At 42.0% G+C, this 21,653-nt stretch overlaps 1 protein-coding gene across 4 annotated transcripts in view; it reads left to right on the top strand.

Moving 5' to 3' along the window:
* The window catches only part of COL14A1 (collagen, type XIV, alpha 1), a 270,892-nt gene that overhangs the window by 90,369 nt on the left and 158,870 nt on the right, over window positions 1-21,653 (top strand). For all 4 annotated transcript variants that reach the window (XR_825786.1, XR_825785.1, XM_010846187.1 and 1 more), the window contains exons 6-12: window positions 4,093-4,248; window positions 5,222-5,341; window positions 7,296-7,460; window positions 10,474-10,635; window positions 16,272-16,423; window positions 17,573-17,702; window positions 19,720-19,865. Coding sequence is in view for 2 of the 4 variants with exons in the window: in XM_010846187.1 (XP_010844489.1) it covers window positions 4,093-4,248; window positions 5,222-5,341; window positions 7,296-7,460; window positions 10,474-10,635; window positions 16,272-16,423; window positions 17,573-17,702; window positions 19,720-19,865 (1,031 nt within the window). In the remaining 2 variants the exon portion in view is untranslated. The remainder of the gene's footprint in view (window positions 1-4,092; window positions 4,249-5,221; window positions 5,342-7,295; window positions 7,461-10,473; window positions 10,636-16,271; window positions 16,424-17,572; window positions 17,703-19,719; window positions 19,866-21,653) is intronic.

Raw genomic sequence — 21,653 nt, 5'->3', positions numbered from 1 at the left:
GCCTGGTGGGCTGCCGTCTATGGGGTCGCACAGAGTCAGACACGACTGAAGCGACTTAGCAGTAGCAGTAGCAGCAGCGTGTGGAATCTTCCCAGACCAGGAATCGAACCGGTGTCTCCTGTAATGGCAGGCATCCTCTTAACCACTGGACCACCAGGGAGTTTCTAGGTATACTTTTAAAAGAAACTGCCAAACTGTTTTCTGCGTGGTTATACCATTTCACAGTCCCGTGAGCAATGTGTGAGTGGCGCCATTTCTCCACCCACTTGCAGCATTCGTTGTTATCACCGTGTTTTATTTTGGCCGTTTGGATAGGTGTGTATAGCGAAATTTCATGTGATTTTAATCCATATTTACCTGATAGTTACTGATGCTGAACACATTTCCATGTGCTATTTGCCGTCTGAACAAGGTATACAGATGGCATATCTTTGATGAAATATTCGTTCAGATTTTACCCGTTTGCTAATTGGATTGTTTGGTTTTATTTGCTAGTGAGTTTTGAGGTTTCTTTATATAGTCTAGATACTAATCCTTTGTTGAATGTGTGGTTTACAAATATTTCTCCTAGCCTGTAGCTTGTCTGTTCATCTTCACATGAGCTTTCACACAAACAAAAGTATTTTATATTGATGGAGTCCAGTTGATCAAATTTTCTTTTTATGTGTTTGTATTTTTGGTATTAATGCTAAGAACTCCTCTTGGAGCCATACATTCCATGACTTTGTCCTAATTTTTTACTAAAAGCTTTATGATTTCACTTTTTTACCTCTAAATTGATGATCTGCTTTGAATTAATTTTGGTATAAAGTATACAGTTTAGGTCAAGTTTTCTTTTTCTTTCTTTTGCATGCATATTAATTGTTCCAACACCATCTGTTGAAGTACTTTTGAACGTTGGTATAAAATCACTATATGATTTTTAAATCACATTTAGATTGAAAATCATATTGTTCCGCATATTGTATGGGTCTGTTTCTGGCTTTTCTCTTTTTCGCTTATGTATGTGTCTATCTCTCTGAAATACCCACTAGTTAAATATAGCAAGCAGTCTTGATGTCTGGTAAAATGATTCTTTCCACATAATTCTTCATCAAGATTGTCTTAACTATTCTAGGGTCTATGCCTTCTTATGTAAATTTTAGAATAAGCTTGTCTATGTCTTAAAAAAAGTTTTCTGGAATTTTGATAGGAATGGCATTAAACCTATCGATCAGTTTGGGGTAGCTGGCCCCTCTACCATGTTCAGCCTTCCTGTCCGTGAATATGGTAGACCTCTCCATTGATTTGCATCTTCTTTGGCTTCTTCTATCAATAGCGTAATTTTTACCACACAGGTCTTGCACATGTTGTAAGTATATACCTAAATATTTCATTACCTGTGGAGTAATTATAAATAGTATTAAATTTATCATTTTTGCATCTGAGTGAACACAAATTGTACCTCATTGTGATCTTGATTTTTTTTATTACTGTGATCACCAGTGTAGTTAAACATTCTCTTTTATCACTTATTAATCTTATGTATATCTCTCCATTCTCTTACATATTTATTCATTTTTTAATGTATTCTTCACGTGGATTCTTTTTCAGTTTTTTATATTGCACATATCTTTTCCCACTTGTAGCTAATCTTTTTATATTATTTAAGGTGTTTCTTTGATGAACAGCTTACAAATTTTAATATCACTAGATATGTCAATCTTCTAATTTCTATTCAATTAATTTTATATCTTATTTTGGAGATATCTAGAATTTTTATCTCCAAGTGAAAATAACTTTAATGAGCTAAATTAACAGAGCATTTTTATTGCAAACAATTTTAAAATGGAAAATACCAGTATTAATATTCCTCTTCCAAATAAGCAGAGAAACTGTTCTCTAAGACCCTATCTACAGTGTACCCAAACAATTAAAATTTTTTTTAGTTAAAAAGGAAAATAATATCTCCAATAGTTTTGGAATAAAAAGAAAACTACGTTTCATTTCAGGAAAGTTTCCCCATAAAAAGTGAGGAGCATAGATTCTTAAACCTTCTTAAGACTTTAATTTTCCCTGATTATTTGCAAAACACAAACTAATTTCTATCTCATGACTTCTTACATTGTTCGGTTTTAGGATATTTCAGTGTGGTACAGAGGACTGACTCCTAGGTCAGTAGTGATTCTGCATTTGGCTATTAAAGAAGAGAGATTTGGTGCCCAAACTGTAATATATACACCTTGGGTTGAGCTGTATTGTTTGGCTACATAGTCAGCACCTGAGTATTCCTTGGCAAACACATGTTTTCCCCATTTGGTAAAAGGATCTAGGTATTCCACGAAAATGGAAAAAAAACAAACAAACAAACCACAAGCTCCTTTTACTAAATGTGGCCTGTGGATACAGAGCTATATATGAAACTGCTCACCCTAACCATAATAGGTCAACTGTTTGCCCTCCAGGAAAAAACATATCCGATTTATTTATGAAGACTTCTTTATTTTGTTTTTCATTACATATATTATAATTTTTGTCTTATTGTCATTTTAATGTTTCAAAATGTTGACATGGACATACACACACATATACACTCACACAAAATATTCATGATCTGCAGTCCTAATGCGAAAAATCAGCAAAAATAAGAGACGTTACTTATATAAGAGCCAACAAAAGTCTGTCTAGCCAAGGCTATGGTTTTTCCTGTGGTCATGTATGGATGTGAGAGTTGGACTGTGAAGAAGGCTGAGTGCTGAAGAATTGATGCTTTTGAACTGTAGTGTTGGAGAAGACTCTTGAGAGTCCCTTGGACTGCAAGGAGATCCAATCAGTCCATTCTAGAGGAGATCAGTCCTGGGTGTTCATTGGAAGGACTGATGCTGAAGCTGAAACTCCAGTACTTTGGCCACCCGATGCAAAGAGCTGACTCATTGGAAAAGACCCTAATGCTGGGAGGGATTGGGGGCAGGAGGAGAAGGGGACGACAGAGGATGAGATGGCTGGATGGCATCACCAACTCGATGGATATGAGTTTGGGTAAACTCCGGGAGTTGGTGATGGACAGGGAGGCCTGGCGTGCTGCAGTCCATGGGGTCACAAGAGTTGGACACGACTGAGTGACTGAACTGAACTGAACTGAAGCCATTCTTTGGGAAACACAAACTATAGTAAGCAAAGCTTCTAAAGATACTGACAGCATTGTGACGTTTTTAAGGATTCTTAAACACATTAAGGTATTCTAGTATTTTCACTTTGTAAGAGGTGGTTTTCACCTCATCCAGTGCAGACTTACCTTATATCAGACAGCCGCCATCTTTGTTGCAGACTTCTGTTAGCCCTTTGCATCTTGCCCGCAATCTCTGTGGGCATAGACTCACCCTGAGGGCAAAGCTCAGGGTGCTACCAGTCCAGCCACTGGGCATCCTTTTCTCAGTCTGTATTCTGAAGCTTGATTTAAGTAAATGAAGTACTGAAATGAGTTCCAGGGATAAAATCTAATAGTCACATGGACACAATATGTAAAAGGATTTGAATTGGGGGAAGTTCTCGAGCTCTTCCAACTTTCTTCTTCTACAAACCCTTCCTATTTTAGCACAAGCCTGCGTCTTTTTGAGATTAAATGGCCCTGACTTTTCCTTGAATCCAGGAAGCCCGTGTTTTTTTCTCTTATCGCTTCCTCTCGCTCAGACTTATCAGAGCAGGAGAGCCGCGCTCTGCTTCCTGGCCGCCTTCCCATCCCTGCTGACCCTCCTGCGTGGGTGTTGCTGAGATCTTTCCTGGAAAGAATCTGCACACTAAAACCCAAAGCTGGATGCTCTTGCACAGACACTGCTTTTTCAAATATGTAGAAGGCTCGAGTTGCCAGTGTGCTGTGAACCCGCCAGTGTCTGCTAACTATTTCCAGAACATTGGCTCGGTTGCCAGGTATTACCATTTTTTTTTCTCCCCTGGTGAAAATGCATTTAAAAGAAGGGTAATAAAAATATGGTTGCTTTAATAGGAACTTTATTGTATTCTTAGCACCAAGTTACCTGAAAGACATTAAAATAGACTCATTCTTTTAAAAGTTGCAACAGTAACATGGGTGCTTTTTTGGTCTATACTTTGCAGAAGTGAAATTTTTCTGTCAAACACCGGCTATTGCTGATATTGTAATCCTGGTCGATGGCTCATGGAGTATTGGAAGATTCAACTTCAGACTGGTTCGATCTTTTTTGGAAAACCTGGTTACAGCATTTGACGTGGGCTCCGAGAAGACACGAATTGGTGCATCTTTTTTTTAAATTAACAGCATCGGCTCCTAGTGTGAAACCACCAGGAAGCTTCTTAAGAAATTTCAGATTCTCTACCAAATGTTTTTCAGAATTTTAGGTTTAACTATAGAAATGTTCCCAAAAGGGCAAGTTTGCATCAATAAATATTTATTTCTACTAAATAATGTGACAATGTCACTCAATTAATTATTGAACATATTTCAATTTTTCTGGAAAGCCAAAATCTTCTCTAACAATAATAATTATTTTATTATTAATAATAATTTTAAATAATAATTTAAAAGTTACTATTGGTTTAAGAATTTATCAGGTAAAAGTTTTCTTTTTATTTAAAAAGCAATTGAATCAAGTGAAATGTTTAATCAACATTTGGAAAAAGTTTTATTGTGTGAGATACTTTTGCCAAATTCTTGCTGTGATAAAAAACAACAAAAAAGTTGTAAATCTTTGAGAAATATATCCACTTTATTAGATAAAGTCTCCTAGTTTCACTTCTAAATAGCCCGTAAGGAAACTCTTTTCTTTGGGAATAAAAACAAAATACAAACACTATAGTGTATACAGAAGTCAAAATATAATGTCACACATGAAGCTTGTATGAGGTTGTATAAGCTGGTATCAATATTACCTCAATTAAAAAAATTAAATACATCTAGACCTTTTATCTACAAACATGATCAGACTTTTAAAAAATGCTAAGTTCCTGATTGGGTGCCTACTTCTAGATGTCTGGAAAATGTATACATTCCATCAGCCTCCAGGTATGTTGAAAATTCTTTAAATTGATGTCAGGAACTCACTTTGAAATTTCTCAGGGAGGCAGAGAAAAAAATGTTGCAAAACTTAGCCACCCCACCCCGCCTCAAAAAACACTGGGCCTTCATCATTCTAGTCTCTCGAATGGTCCACTGGGCCTTCGAGTAACCCTTCATTTCTGGGTGGGCTTTCTCGTCCTTCTTTTCCAGGCCTGGCTCAGTACAGTGGTGACCCCAGGATCGAATGGCACTTGAATGCCTTTAACAGCAAAGATGAGGTGATCGACGCTGTCCGCAATCTACCGTACAAGGGGGGAAATACTCTCACAGGTATGCTTTTGTTTAGTCCACGTTTTTGGCGGCATGTCTTGCCAAAGCAGAGTTGTATTACTTCATTTTGTCACTGTGTATGTCTTAGCATAGTATTTTTAAAGCAAGCTAGCCTTTAAAGTTTTAAATGGCTCTTGTCTCTAACTCACATTAGAAGTCGCATGCAGAAACCTCATCCCTTTCGCTCTACAAATGTAACGTCCCAGGAAGGGCTTGGTTGAGCTGGAAGAGTACCCAGCAGTCCTTGACGCTGACAGCCTTAGTAGCCGTCTTAACCCTTTTCAATTCATTTTCCTTTCTTTTTGTACCCGTTTTCTCCTCCAGTCACCCTGTCAATTTAATAAAAACAAAATCCTACCTAGATTTTAAAGGAAAATAATTTCTTTGTCCTTACTCTGCAGTCAATGGTTATCATGAAAATATTTATGGAGCTTTGGCTCACCAGCTTTTTTGATAAATGAGTCTAGTCAGTCTTTAGCATCTGCAGCTTTGACCAACCAGGGATCAGAAATGTGTGGGGAAAAAATTCCAGAAAGTTCCTAAAAGCAAAGCTTGAATTTATCACATGCTAGTAACTAGTGTTCTTGCCTGGAGAATCCCAGGGATGGGGGAGCCTGGTGGGCTGCCGTCTATGGGGTCGGGCAGAGTCGGACACGACTGAAGCGATTTAGCAGCAGCAGCAGCAGCAACTATTTACATAGAATTTGTATTGTATTTGTTATTATAAATAATCTAGAGATGGTGCAGAGTATGCATGTAGGTTACATGCAGATACTACGTCATTTTCCGTAAGGGACCTGGGCATCTGTGGGTTTGGGTGTTGTGGGGGGTCTTAGAACCAACCCTTCTGTGGATACCAAGGAGCTACTGTAATGTAAGAGCATTTATATTGCAATCATCCATGGCCCAACCCCAAGGGCTTGCCTCGTGTCTCAGCTGGTAAAGAATCTGCCTGCACTGCAGGAGACCTGGGTTCGATACCTGGGTTGGGAAGATCCCCTGGAGGAGGGAAAGGCTACTCACTCCAGTATTCTGGCCTGGAGAATTTGTGGACTGTACAGTCCATGGGGTCACAAAGAGTCAGACACAACTGAGCGACTTTCATGTTCAACCCAAGGCGTTATCACAGGTTTTAACCCTTACATGCTGTTTCCTGCTATAGACCCACAATGTGGATGCTCAGTTTAAACAATAGAGATGCTGTCATTGAATTTTAAATAAACCACTGAAATCCTGATCAATACTTTGCCAGTTTGAGGCGTAGTCTAACAAGTTTTTTGTTAATACAACAAAACTGTATTAAGCATGAATTGCATAACATTATTCAGCATTTCTTATTTTTGAGGAGTGAAGAATGTCATACTCAAAAGTCAGGAGTTCAATTACCACTTTAGATCTCCCCCTCTACCCCCATAAAGCAGAGAATCTGTGGTTCCTTTAGATTACCATGAACAAAATGAAAAGTGTAGCCATAATATTTGGGACAGTTGCTCCTGTGAGGGTATTCTTGGTTCATTGTAAATTAGAGAGGTTTAGATTTTCTTTTCTTTTTTTTTTACTTTTTATTGATTTGTTTTTTTGGCTGTGCCATGTGGCATGTAGGGTCTTAGTTCCCCAACCAGGGATCAAACTCACACCCCCAGCATTGGAAGTCTTAACCAAGGTGTAGATTTCTTGTGTGCAAACCTGTCAGCATTCATTGTCTAGGAATCCATTGTTCTTTATAAATACTAGTTTCTGAAATGATGCAGTATTCATAATTTTTATTACCTGTTTTGGTGGATTTTAGTGTTTCATCAGATTTGTTAAAAAATAGTTCATTGTAAAAATGAAGATAAAAGTTCACATCTAATAAAAGCTCTTCTTTCTCATCTTGTGATTACGTTTTGGAGAATTGAAAGCCTTTTTATTTGAAATGGTTGGCTTGTCTTTATTTTTCCTTGTTTTCTCCCAGGTCTTGCTTTGAATTACATTTTTGAAAACAGTTTTAAACCGGAAGCGGGAGCAAGGACTGGAGTGTCCAAAATTGGCATTTTAATCACAGACGGAAAGTCCCAAGATGATATCATTCCACCATCCAGAAACCTTCGTGAATCCGGTGTAGAGCTGTTTGCCATAGGTACGTGTTAATTGTGGTCTTGTTTCAACAATGGACATGGACACCCAACCATTAAAGCTGTATATAATGCAGTTCACTGAAAGCCAAGAGACCTGAGCGCTTTCCAGCCTTTTTTTAAACAAATGTATTACGTTTAGTTGATCTACAAGCTTGTGTTAGTTTCTTGCGTAAAGTGACTCAGTTACACACGTGATCTATCCACTGTCTTTTAGATTCTTTCCCCATGTAGCTTACTGCAGTGTTGAGTAGAGTTCCCTGTATACAGTAGGTCCTTGTTAGTGATCTATTGTATATGTGTATAGACGACTCTCCCGATTTATCCCTTCCCTCTCCACCCCGTTGGGTCTACTCATAACCAGTCATGTGATCTGAGTCTGACTCCTCACATTAAAAATGGAAGTGGCGGAACTGAAGGATCTTACTGTGTGAGAATCTCTAGGCTGAGACACCACACATGAAGTGTTGTGAAAAGCATAAAGTGAAAAGGTTAGGTCCATAATTGTTAGCCTTTAATTAGTCAAGACTTTTCTCTTTCGAATCACTTAATAGCTCTCTCTTCTCTGATAGTGTAGAGAGAAAGCAATCAAAGAATTGAGGTCTTGTAGCTAAGAAAGCACAGAGTCGTAGACGTGCAGGATTATTTCTTTGAAAATAACCCTTCGTAGGTGTAGGTATGTGGGAAGAATACACATGGCACATGTAGGATAATGCGTAATATTTAGCTGATGCAACTTTGCTCCTGATTAAATTGTTTACATTGTCTTTGGTGATAGGAAGGCCTTCTATTTAGTAGAGACTGAAAAGAAAAAAAAAGAAACAATTCCTCTGACTCATTTCTAGATTTGTCACTCAAAGTGTGGTTCATAGCATGTTTCATTGGAGAAGTATTTGCTTATTTGCTGGATGGCAGGCGTTGTGGTGGGTGATGGAGCATACAGATGAACAAGATAAATCCTTCCAAAACAAATTCCTTCCAAGTCATAATGGCCGTTTCCTCACTTTTCCATGCTCTTTACAACAGTGAAGCTGTTTTGTTTGGAGAGGTGAGAGAGAGAGGCATTTGGGGCTTATTGTCTCTAGAATATTCTTAAATGAATCCAGACTTGGTTTTAACTGAATGCTATGAAAACTATTATTGACATTAAGCTCATTGCTTCAGCATGCATGGTGTTATTTTGTTATTGTAGACACAGATCCAACAGTGCATTTTAGAAGCTATTGTAGAAGTCTTTCAGTCAAGGAACATCAGGGAGATTTGATTTAATTTTTATTTTTAATTTTGCTGTACTTTTGTTCAACAACAATCCCTACAGAAGACTTACACTAACAGGGGATTAATTTATGTGTTTACTCTCCATTCTGTGGTCTCGTTAATAACGAATGGATGAGTTAAAGTGAACTCATCCAGTCGTGATTTGGAATTTTTCTCTCTTTTTCTCTGGGAATTACCTGGAAATCAGTAGTGTTCATTTTCTTATAACCTCCTAAAGCAAATCGTTCAGAAACAATTGACTCTTTGTTACTCAGTCTGTTGAAGCTGTCAGATAAATTAAATGGCACATGGCCAGGCATCTAAGAAGTAATTACCGTTGCCTCAGGTAATCTCTCTTCCTTGCTTCCCTCTTACCTCTTTTTAACATCCGTAGATAATTGCAGTGACAAGGATTTTTAAAGAAATGTTCCTTCTCCTGGAGAAGAGAAATCTACATTTACACTCATGAAACCCAACCTTGTGTCTTTTTCATTTTTTTAAAGAATTTTTTAAAATTTATTTTTTATCAGTTGACTGTTTTATTTACTTATTTTAAATTTTGGGCAAACCCCGTGGAATATGGGCTCTTATTTCCCCGTCCAGGGATCAAACTCACATCCCTGGCACTGCAAAGCTGGAGGACTGCTGGGGAAGTCTCCCCCTTTTTCTAGATTCAACCGTGATATATGTCGTCTTCTGAGGTGCAGCTTGATAGGGTCATTAAGGGCATATGACTTTGGATCCAGATTGCCTGAGTGGAAGCCTTGCTGTATTTACTGGCTGTGTTTCCTCGAGCAAGTGAATTAACCTCTCATCAGCTCACTTATCTGTAAGATGGGAGAAACAGTGATGCCCAACTCACAGGACTGACTGTGAGGATTAAATGTGTCACTATGAGGAAAACACCGCCACGCCTGGGGCATGGGGAGCACACTTTAAGGTTAGCATCCACAGCTGTGACAGACCGAAAATTCCCTGAAGGACAAGGATTTTCTGTCTCGGTTTAAGTAAACTAATGTTTATAGAAATTTAAGCCTGAGGTTCTGATAGTGTAGAGGACTGGTTTAATTCCTATTGCTTCTGCAACATTTATGAAAGACAGAAGTCAGTTTCATCAATACATCCTCCAAAACTCGGGTCTCCTGCATTGCAGGCAGATTCTTTACTGTCTGAGCCACCGTGGAAGCCCAAGATGGGCTGAAGAAAGTTAAGATTTAGTAATCTGGGGACTTCCTTGGGGGTGCAGTCGATAAGAATCCACCTGCCTGTGCAGGGGACACGGGTTTGATCCCCAGTCGGGGAAGATTCTGCATGCCCCAGAGCACTGAGCCCTGTGCTGCAAATACTGGAGCCCATGTGCCTAGGGCCTGGGCACCAAGTGGAGCCCTACCAGGAGAAGCCCGTGTACCAGATCGGGAGTGGGCTCCTCTGTCCACAACCAGAGAAGCCCGTGTACCAGCTCGAGCGTGGGCTCTGCTCTCCACGGCCAGAGAAAGGCGTGCAGCAACGGAGACCCAGTGCAGCCAAAAATAACTGACTGACTAAATAAGTAGAGCGGTGTGTCCGTGTCCAAACAAAGAAAAAAAGATTTAATCATTTAATCATTTGAAAGGGACTTCGAAGAAACAATCTGCCGGGAGACGTGCCTCTTGCGAGAAAGGGCGCGTTGGTCGGGGTGCGGACTGGCGGGTCGCAGCGTAGAGTACCGTCACTAGGAGGCTCCCGGTGACCCTCCGACCCTCCCTGTCGTCCCCAACGCAGGGGTGAAAAACGCGGACGAGAAGGAGCTGCAGGAGATCGCCTCCGAGCCGGACAGCACGCACGTGTACAACGTGGCCGAGTTTGACCTGATGCACACGGTTGTGGAGAGCCTCACGAGGACCGTGTGCTTCAGGGTGGAGGAGCAGGACCGCGAGATCAAAGGTACGCGAGCCTCTGCCCGCCGGGGCCTCCCTGGGGCGGAGAATGGCCTGTGGGCTCTTCATCCTGGCTTTCCCGGCAGCGCTGGGTGCTTCCACGCTCCGGATCGTCAGAGTAGACAGGGGACGCACGGGGCGGGGGCGGCGGGGTTAGGGGGTGGGGGTGAGGTGAGGGGGGGGCGGGTGCTTTAAACCACTGGATGGCTGTTTCCATGCTGCCGCGTGTAGGCCATCACGCTTCTTTGTTTTTAATTAGATGTTGGACTTTGAGATAATTAAACATCCACATGAAGTTGTAAGAAATGTATAAAGAGTGTGTGATATCTTACTGGTTCTCTCAATGGTGACATATTGCAAAGCCGCAGTATGATGTCACAGGCAGGAAATTCACATTGGTCGAGTCAAGATACAGAATGTTCCCGTGGCAGGATCATTTCTACTGTCCTTCTCCAGCTGTATTCCCTCCCTGCCCCAGCCTCTTCCTAACCGCTGGCCAGCATGGGTCTGTTCTCCCTTTCTAAATGCTTGTCATTTTGGAAATGTTAAATAAATGGAATTACATAGTATGTAAACTTTTGGAATTGGTGTTTTTCACTCAGGATGATTTCCTGGAGGCTCATCTAAGTTGCTGCATGTCCATAGTTCTTGTTTTATTGCTGCATCACGTTTCATGTTATGGCTGCACCACAGTTTGCTTAACCATTCACACATCGAAAGACATCTGAATTCTTTCCCTTTTTGGCTGTTACAGAAAAAAAAAAGCAGCTATGAACATTCACGTGTAGGTTCTTGTATGAACATAAGTTTTCATTTTTCTGGGATGATGCTCAGGAGTGTGACTGCTTCATCACATTATGTGTTAAGTGTAGTTTAGCCTAAGATCCTGCCAGACTGTCCTCCACCGTGGCTGCCGCGTTCAGCGTTCCCGCGAGCACTGCGTAAGTGACCCTGTTTCTATGCTCGTCACTAACGTTGCTGTTACGGTTTTTTATTTTGGCCATTCTGATCGGCATGGAGTGCAATCTCGTTGTGGTTTTAATGTTCATTTCCCGATGGCTAATGAAGTTGAACATCTTTCCTATGCTTTTTTCCCCTATTTTTAAGATTCAAATATTTTTAAAATTTCTTTACCACTTTGTGCTGGTTTCTACCACACAGCAGCGCAAGTCAGCCTCGACTGTGCTCTCACCTCCACCCTGACCTCCCTCGCCTCCCCACCCTCCAGGCCTCCCGGGGCCCAGATAGGCTCCCGGTGCAGGAGCTCCTCACCTGCCCTGGTCTCACCCCAGGTGTGTGCTGAGGCTCCTGGTGCAGCAGCAGCTCCTCACCTGCCCTGGTCTCCCCCCGGGTGTGTGCTGGGGCCACTGCTCTCTCCAGTCGTCCCAGCCTCTCCCTTGCCCACTGTGTCCACAGATCCGTTCCCTACCTCTGTGTCTCCATTCCATCCCCGCAGATAGGCTCATCAGTATTGTTCTGGATCCTGTGTGCGTGTGTTAACACATATTTCGTGTGCTATTTTGCCTCTGTATATCCTGAAATGTCTGTTCATATCTTTTGCCCACTTTCTAATTGGACTCATTTTGGGGGTGTGTTTTTTTGTGTTAGCTTTTAACTTTTGAGATTTGAGAATTCTTTATTTTCTAGATAATGATCTGTTGTTAGATATGTGCAGATATGTGGTTTGATAACAATAAGTGTGTTAGTCGCTCATTCATGTCCGACTCTTTGCGACCCTGTGGCCTGTAGCCCTCCAGGCTCCCTGTCCCTGGGGTTCTCCAGGCAGGAATGCTGGAGGGGGCAGCCATTCCCTTCTCCAGGAGATGTTCCTGACTCATGGATCGAACCCAGGTCTCCTGCCTAGCAGGCAGATTCTTTACTGTCTGAGGCACTAGGGAAGCCGATAGTCCATTCTTAGACAGGTGGTTTGTTAATATTTTCTGCCAATTTGTTGCTTACCTTTTCATCTTTTTAACAAGGTCATTTGCTGAACAAAAGCTTTTAATTTTGATGAGGTCCAGTTTATCAGTTTTTCATTTTAGGATTAGTGCTTTTGGTGTCAAGTCTAAGAACTCTTTACCTGACCTTAAATCCCAAACAGTTTCCTTTTTATTATTTTTTCAGAAAGTTTTATATTTCACATCTAAAGTTAATTCTTTGTAAAGGATTTGGAGTTTAGTTTAAGGTCCTAACACTACTTGCTAAAAAGGCTGCATTTCTGCCGCTGAATTAATTCCCTTGTGGCTTTGTCAGGTAGCGGTTGGGCAGATTCGCATGTGTCTAAATCTGGGTTCTTTATGGTTCCATTTATGTGTCTAACCCTTTTCCAGGATCATACAGTCTTGATTTACTGTGGCTACATAATAAGTCTTGAGATTGAATAGACTGAGTTCTATCATTTGATTATCCTTTTACAAAATTGTTTTTGCTACTATGCTTCCTTATATTCCATATAAATATTAGAGTAATATTTATATAATATACTATATAATTTATACTATAATCTAATATAAATATTAGAATAATTTTTATTCTACAAAATATCTTATTGGGACTTTGATGGAAAGTGCATTAAATCAATTCTCAATTATCAAATACCAACTTGGGAAGAACTGACCTCTTTAATCTGTTGATTCGTTTAGTCCACAAACATGTCAAATCCTTTCACTTGTTTAGATATCCTTTGAGTTCCATCAGCATTTTGTAGTTTTCAGGATATAATTTCTGTACAGATTGTTCCGCTGACTTTTAGCATTTTATTTTGAGAAAGTTTAGTTGTATTTTTAATGTTGGTGGTGTTCACATTTTTATTGCTAGCATGTGCAGATCTATTTATGTTTTGGTATGCATGTATCCGATAACTTTGTTAGGTCTCTTCTGACACCAGCCTGGAGCGAAAGGGGAGGGTGCCTGGATGCTAGCGCACGAGGTTGGAAGTCCAGCTCTTCTAGTGGTCTCTGTGGATAGCACATGCAGGGTGAGATGGGGGGTTTGTCACTGTCTGTAAGGGACAGTTATCTCCTCCCTCTTTGATCTTTCCCCCATCACCCCGGCTGTGTGATGGGATCAGAGTAAACGTAGGCCCCAGTTACAGTCAGAAAGGGTGGGGTCTTGCTTCCACTTGACCTGGGTTGGCACGGGTGGGATGGGGCCACAGTGGGTTTTTTTCCTATGGTGTTTTTCTAGACTAGAGCTGTTGTTGCCTAAAAGCTTTTTGTCTTGGCGGGCTGCTCCTTTCCTGGTCCTTTGCCTAGAGAGAGCAGGCTTCGTTGGATTGTTTTTGTCTGTATTTGTCTGTGTTTCTAGGTGGCTGGATTCCTTAGCTCTGTGTTTGAGATACAGGAGGCAAAAGGCACCTCGGGAAACACCACTGCACCATTCTGTGGGTCCCACGGCCCCTTGCCCATCCACCATCTCCTTCTCAGGAACTTAGGCTTGACTTACAGTTCCCAGAAATGTGAGCTGCACTCGGCGGGGGTTGTAGGAAGGAGCCCTGCACTCTGTCTTCTGGGAGCTCGGCCATCACAGGTCTTGACCCTTGTTCCCTGTGATATCCGTGGGCTGCAGGTTGCATCTGACTCCCAGGGGTGCAATCTGAGCAGGAGACATCCAGACCCTTCTCTGAGAGTCTGGCCCTGCTCCCGCCTGTGCTGTGTCCGGGGCGGGATGACTCAGGCGGCCTGCGCTTCTGTCTCTCTTTCATCATCCCTCTTGCCCTGGACCGGGACTCTTCAGACTAGGCTGAGCAGCCAAGTAGTGGTTCCCTGGGCAAATTTCTCTGAGGCACTTAGCGACACCATTTTTGTCGTTGCTGTTCAGTCACTCAGTCATGTCCAGCTCTTTTGCGACCCCATGGGCTATAGCCCAGAGGCTCCTCTGTCCATGGGATTCCCCAGACGAGAATACGGGGATGAGTTGCTGTTTCCTTCTCCAGCGGATCTTCCTGACCCAGGGATCAAACCTGCATCTCCTGCATTGGCAGAAGGATTCTTTACCACTGAGCAACCAAGGAAGCCCGAGACTGTTTTAGAGCCTAAATTTTCCCACAAAAAATCTCTACATGTGGTTGCTTGTAAGGCGTGCTTAATAAAGTACTTGATCGTAGTTATTGTTTAATAACTATGTTTCTCCCCATTATTATGACTGCTAAAGTCCCTTTAAATAAGTGCCCCTAGCAGATAAGAAATCCTAAATTTCCAGGACTTTGAACTTTACGGGTCCCAAATCTTTTTCAGACCCACTGTTATAACATGTATATAACACTCAAAGTGCTTACATAATGTGTAGCTGATAGTGGACATTCAGAATATGTTAGTTGCTTTTCCTTCTCTTTTTACTTTAGAATGTTGGCCATTTGTTGAGTTGAAGTCTTCAGTAGAGAGAATAAATCCTCTACTGCTCAAAAACACAAGCTCTTGTGTCAAGAAGGTTACATATAAATCTCAGCTCTGATACTTACCAATTGTGAGACTTGGGCAAGTTATTTAACATCATTCTGACTTGGTTTTCTCACCTGAAAAATGGGAACAATAATAGCATTTACTGAGAACTAAATGAGGGAAGACTTCTGAAGATATCAGAAGCGTATCTTTAGATACACAATTCAATGTTGTGTTTTTTTTGTTGTTGTTCTTGTTTTTTGCTATTCGACAGCAGTGTCTTTAAGAAAGTTCCTTAGAGTCAAGGACTATGTCTTATTTAAGTTACTTAGAGCCTAGCATAGTGATTGATGCCGAATAGGCGCTTAAATGTTTCAATGAAGAAATGTAGTCCAGGCAGGCCTTGTTTTATTGTGCTTCTCCTTGTTGCACTTTGCAGGTATGTATTAAAAAATACATCCAAAAAATTTCAAAATATTGGAAGTTTGTGGCAACCTTCTGTTGAGCAAGCCTGTTGGTGCCATTTTCCCAAAAGCGGTATTTTTAAATTAAGTGTGTTGTTTTTTAGACGTAATGCTAGCTTCCCAGGGGACACTAGTGGTAGAGAAGCAGTCTGCCAGTGCAGGAGAGGTCAGAGTCGAGGGTTCGATCCCTGGGTAGGGAAGATCCCCTGGAGGAGGGCGTGGCAACCCACTCTGGTATTCTTGCCTGGAGAATCCCATGGACAGAGGAGCCTGGTGGGCTACAGGTCATCGGATTGCAAAGAGTTGGACACAACTGAAGCAACTTAGCATGTATGCATACGAAGAGTAAACCTAAGTTTTTTATGTATTGGGAAATAAAAAAATTGTGTGACTTGCTTTCTTACAGTGGCCTGGAACTGAACCCACAGTATCTCTGAGGTATGCCTGTAATGAATTAAAGCCCAAAGCCTAAAGTGAAGTCGCTCAGTCGTGTCCAGCTCTTTGCGACCCCATGGACTGTAGCCCGCCAGGCTCTGCCATCCATGGGATTTCTCAGGCAAAAATACTGGAGTGGGTTGCCGTTTCCTTCTGCAGGGGATCTTCCCAACCCAGGGATTGAACCCGGGTTCCCGGCTTTGCAGGCAGACTCTCTACCAGCTGAGCCCCCAGTACTGAATTAATTTACTAGAGATGAAAATCTTGGAAGCAGCATAAACAATCATTTCTTACTAGTGGAGTTTCTTAGGTTCATAAAATTTAACTTTGGGAAAAAGGTTCATTTTCTGTGTTTTTTGATTTAGCCTCAGCCCTTGCCACCGTGGGGCCGCCTACAGAACTGATGACTTCTGAAGTCACTGCCAGGAGCTTTATGGTTAACTGGACTCATGCCCCCGGAAAAGTGGAAAAATACAGAATCGTGTATTACCCTACCAGGGGTGGCAAACCAGAGGAGGTAAGAAGGAGACAGCGTTTTCAAGCCATGTATTCTGAGGCTCTCAGGTTTTGTACAGTAGTCAAGATAAGGCAGAAGTGGATATATAAGCAGATTATTCTGTCACAAGCATTTACAGTTGTTGGACTGAATCCATTTCCATGTGTCCAGGTTTTCTTCTGTCTCAAGCTTATGGTATTTACATCTTCTCCTCTTATTTCCATCAAAGAACCTGCAGAACTGGTCATGTATCCATTTCTAACACAACTTACACTGACTTAGTTTTTTTTGTATTTTAAGAAATGAAAGAGTTCTAAGGCAAAGAGAATCAGTCGTTCATTATCTGGCTAGAGCCCCCTTTGCTATTGATGTTTTCTTTCTACTTTGGGAGTGGTCTGAACTTTCTGCCTTAAGGAAGTCTGTGTGTTCCACATAATGTGGTCACGTAATCCTTCAAGGTTTGGGATTTTCTGGATGTTTGTGGAAATCAGTGCAAATGAGAAGCATCATGAAGTGTCTGTGATGGGCCCTTCTCACGAGTTGCCATCACAAGAGAGACCATCTATTGCCAGATGACTGAATGGTTCCCATTTCCTAATCTGTGATATACAAATTCACAGGAAATATGACAAGATGTGATGAAATCTCCCTGTCTCTTTTTTTGACGTTCTCATCTTTTGTTGTTCTAACCTCTGATTGGCCTCAGCGTGTTTCAGTTTTCTTCTGCATTATGGCAGGATTTATGACCTTTAAAGTGTTAGATTCTAGAGATTATGTCATCCAGACTAAGAAAAAAAAACAAACCACAGTGCTTCCAATAGCTCTATCTTTTTCATGACTAATAACCCTCTTATACGCTTCCCAAGACCCCAGGGGAAATATCACATGTCACCTGTTACTAAGTGGATGTGATTAGGATAGCAGTTAGGTTAGGAATGACACGGTTTTCATTAGGTGTGACCCAGGGAGGGACTCTTGGACATTTTCCATGGAAGGTGAGTCCCATGATGTGAGAATTCAAGGACAACTGACTGCCATGTGGAGAAGGACATGGTGCAGATAAGAACATGTTTAATGAAAAGTTTTTGCTGGAAGTATTTTTGTTTTTTGACTTTCAGTTTGCATTTGAGAAATTCCATTTTCTCATTCCTCGAACTCCTCTTTAAACAGGTGGTGGTGGATGGACGCGTATCTTCCACGGTGCTGAGAAACTTGATGTCTTTAACGGAATATCAGATAGCAGTCTTTGCCATATATGCTCACACGGCTAGTGAAGGCCTCCGGGGAACCGAAACCACACGTGTGTACTGAATTCTGCCCTCTTCTGATTGGCATAGCATTGTTCAGGCGGCCCGGCTGTGCTCGCAGTTTGCAGGTGCCATATGTTGGGAGGGACATTATAGAACTCCGGTACGTTTAGGAGAGAGAAACCTTAGTGATGAAGGGTGCAAAATACATGTATTCATGTAATAGACAAATATCTAGTGGGTGCCTATTACAAACCAAGCACCGGGCTTCGGTGTATCAGTAGGAGTAGAGAAGAAGCTCTGCAGCTCTCCTGCCCAGCAGAAGACTGGGGAAATATGTTACGTCTGTTTTCATTAGGAATATCACTGTAATTCAAATTTATGAATACTAGTCAGTCGTTTCTTACCTGGGAAAGACCATGATCACAGACACATACACACATGCACACACATTCAGAGAATCCTGGGAAAAGATAACCTTGAGAAACTTGATCGCACACTCATTTAGTTATTTCAAACACTGAGTTCCTAGTACATGCCCGTCAGGATGCAGACCTGGTCTGCCTCTGGTAGAACGATAGCAATGTGAACAACTCCAGTAACAAGGTACCAGGCACTGTGACAACCACGTTCCACGTCCAGCACATTATTGGATTTATTCCTGAAAACAATTAGTAAGACAGATTTTAACACTCCTACTTTTTTAAAATTTTTGTATTGGAGTTCAGCCAGTTAACAATGTTGTGATAGCTTCTGGTGGATAGCACAGGGACTCACCACACATACACATGTATCCTGGTTGGTGGTGGTTTTAGTCGCTAAGTTGTGCCCAACTCTTTGCAACCCCATGAACTGTAGCCCGCCGGCTCCTCTGTCCTTGGGGTTTCCCAAGCTAGAACTGGAGTGGGTTGTCATTTCCTTCTCCAGGGGCTCTTCTCAACCCACACATGTATCCATCACCCTCTCAAACTTCCCTCCCATCCAGGCTGCCCTGAGCATTGTAATACTCTTGCTTTGCAGAAATACTTTTGCAGCAATTTCTGCCCTTGGGGAGATTTTAGTCTAGCAAGGGAGAAAATGCAGACCAAGAACATGCAAACCAACTTGTGCAGTGAAGTGCGGCAGGCATGCCGGTGGGAGCGCGGCAGGGAACTGCGCCTGTGAGCAAAGTCCCGGGTTTGACATTGTGCTGGGAAATCTAGCAGGACCTGCAGTCTAGTTGTAAACAATGTTTCATAGTTATTACTGTCATCTTCTAAGCTGGGAACTTGCAGTTTATCCTTAGTCCCTTTCTCCCTAATTCTCCACTATGGCCAGTCTTATTTCTTGATTCTTCTGTTTGTCTCAAGCCCTGTTGTTCCCGACAATCATGTCTCCTCACTCTCTCTGATTGAGTGAGTGTTGAAGAGTGTTTATTTATTCGTGTATCTGTCCAGCCACCTATTCTGTCCTTTAGGAAGTGACCCAACAGCTAGTGTTGGTGGCTGCTGCAGGTCAGACCCTGTGCTTGGGAATGGGCGTAAAATGGTGGTCAGCAGAGTCTCCCTGCTCTTGACTGGCTCCCAGAGAAATGTGACCATCACTCTAATAAGACATAAGAAACTAAAAAATGTCACTTCTGCTTTTAAACATTCATTGTCTTTACCTTTCCCCAAAGGGCTTATATGGCTATGTGAACAGATTCAAGGATAATGTTGTGATAGTTTCAGGAGGACAGCAAAGGGGCTTGGCGGTGCATACAATGTATCCATTCGCGTAGACTGCCCTCCTGTCCAGGCTCCGATAACACTGAGCGGCTTTCCCTGTGCTGTGCGGGAGGTCCTCATCAGTTATCCTTTTTAAATATAACTGTGTGTACATGTCCATCCCACACTCCCTGACTGCCCTTCCCCTGTCCTTCCCCACTGGTAACCATAAGTTTGTTCTCCAACTCTGTGAACCTTAGAGTCTATATATAAGGGATATCATATGATTAAAAAACCCATCACTTTTAGAGCCTGAGCTATAGAGACTTTGAAGTAAGAAAACACACTGATAAACGGCTGACCGTTAACAAATCTCCTCTTGCAGTTTCTTTACCTATAGCTTCCGACCTTGAACTGTACGACGTGACTGAGAACAGTCTGAGGGCGAGATGGAACCCCGTGCCCGGAGCGTCCGGGTACCTGATCCTCTATGCTCCCCTCACGGAGGGCCTGGCCGGGGATGAAAAAGAGGTAACTGCCTGCTGCCTGCTAGAGTCCTAGAATCTTTGGCTTCCTTAGCATTGTTTCTTTTTTTTTAATATAAAAATGTAATGTATACAATTTAGAAAAGTCACGTTAGCCAAAGAAAATAATCACTTGTAAGCCCACCACCTAGAGGTAACCATTGTTAACATTTAGTTAATAGTCTTTTTCAATACATTTTTAACACAACCAATGGGAATGGTTTTGTAGTTTTCCTTGTAATTTTCCTTTTGCTTGTTTCTGTACCATTAAATCGTATTTTATATAGTCAAAGACTCTGATGCTGGGAGGGATTAGGGGCAGGAAGAAAAGGGGACGACAGAGGATGAGATGGCTGGATGGCATCACCGACTCAATGGACGTGAGTTTGAGTGAACTCTGGGAGATGGTGATGGACAGGGAGGCCTGGCATGCTGTGATTCATGGGGTCGCAAAGAGTCGGACACGACTGAGGGACTGAACTGAACTGAAACAACTTCTTACTATCCCATTGTTGGTTTGTACCAGTTCATGTTTAATTAATCTCCTGTTAATTAGGACATTTAGATAATTTGCTATATAAAAGAATTCCCTGGTGGTCCAGTGGTTAGACTTGTGCTTTTACTTCCAGGGTCCAGGTTCAAACCCTGGTTGGGAGATCCTACAAGCCAGGCCAAAAAAAAAAGATAATTTGCTATATAAATATACTTTTGGGACTACTTTTAGCATATAACTTTGCATGGTCATCTGATTATTTCCCTAGGATAAATTTCTAAAAGTGAAATTTCTTTTTGCAAAGACTATGCAAGTTATTAAGGCTTATAAATTTTATATAATTTGTATTGCTCTATGCAGTCACAAATGATTGTGATAGCTTTATGTACACTGACTTTGAAAACTTTGTTTTACTAATTTGAGATATTATAGAGAAACATCGGTTTCCCAGTGACTCAGTGATAAAGAATCCGCCTGCCCGTGCAGGAGATGAGGGTTCACTCCCTGGGTGGGGAAGATCCCTTAGAGAAGGACATGACAACCCACGCTGGTGTTCTTGCCTGAAGAATCCCGTGGACAGAGGAGCCTGGCAGGCTACAGTCCGTGGGGCGGCAACAGAGTTGGACGTGACTTAGCGACTAAACAATAGAGAAATATATCTCACGGATGTAGCTTTTTTGCATTTCTTCCATTTTTAATGATGACTCTTTGACCTTTGAATGATAGCTTTTAGTCCTCATTTTTAACTTATAGGGAACAGTTACCACAGTATAGCTATACAAGGAAGAGAGAGGAGACGGCCGTGAGCTGGAGTGCTGACCGGGCAGGTGGCGTGTGTCTGCCAGCGAGTGCAGAACTCGGTTCTCTAACGTCCTCTGAAACCTGCCTCTGGTGACAGAATCCTTTAGGGCCAGGAACATGGTGATTCTAGCATCTAGAACAGAACATGGGTGACTGTATTCTTCCATTTCTGAGTCTCAGTTTTTGCCCACTTAATTTTTTGCTCTGAATTTTTTTGGTGGAAGGGAAACTCAAAAATGGTGCTAAAAAGACACACAACTTCACCAGGAAAGAAAACAGTTAAAAAGAGGACTTAGCAGTGCACATTCAGCACACTGCTGTTACTGCCGTGCTTAGTGGCTCAGTCGTGTCCGGCTCTTGGCGACCTCGTGACTGTACCCGCCGGGCTCCTCCGTCCGTGGGGATTTAGCCGAGCTGCTCTTTTCGCTTGTGTTGGGTCTTCACGGCGGCGGGGGCCGCTCTCCGGTGGCGCTGCGCGGGCTCCTCTTGTGGAGGTTCCTG

Source organism: Bison bison, unplaced genomic scaffold (assembly GCF_000754665.1).
Source record: "Bison bison bison isolate TAMUID 2011002044 unplaced genomic scaffold, Bison_UMD1.0 scf7180017864233, whole genome shotgun sequence".
Classification (NCBI taxonomy): domain Eukaryota; kingdom Metazoa; phylum Chordata; class Mammalia; order Artiodactyla; family Bovidae; genus Bison; species Bison bison.
This window is presented reverse-complemented; position numbering and strand designations above follow the sequence as displayed.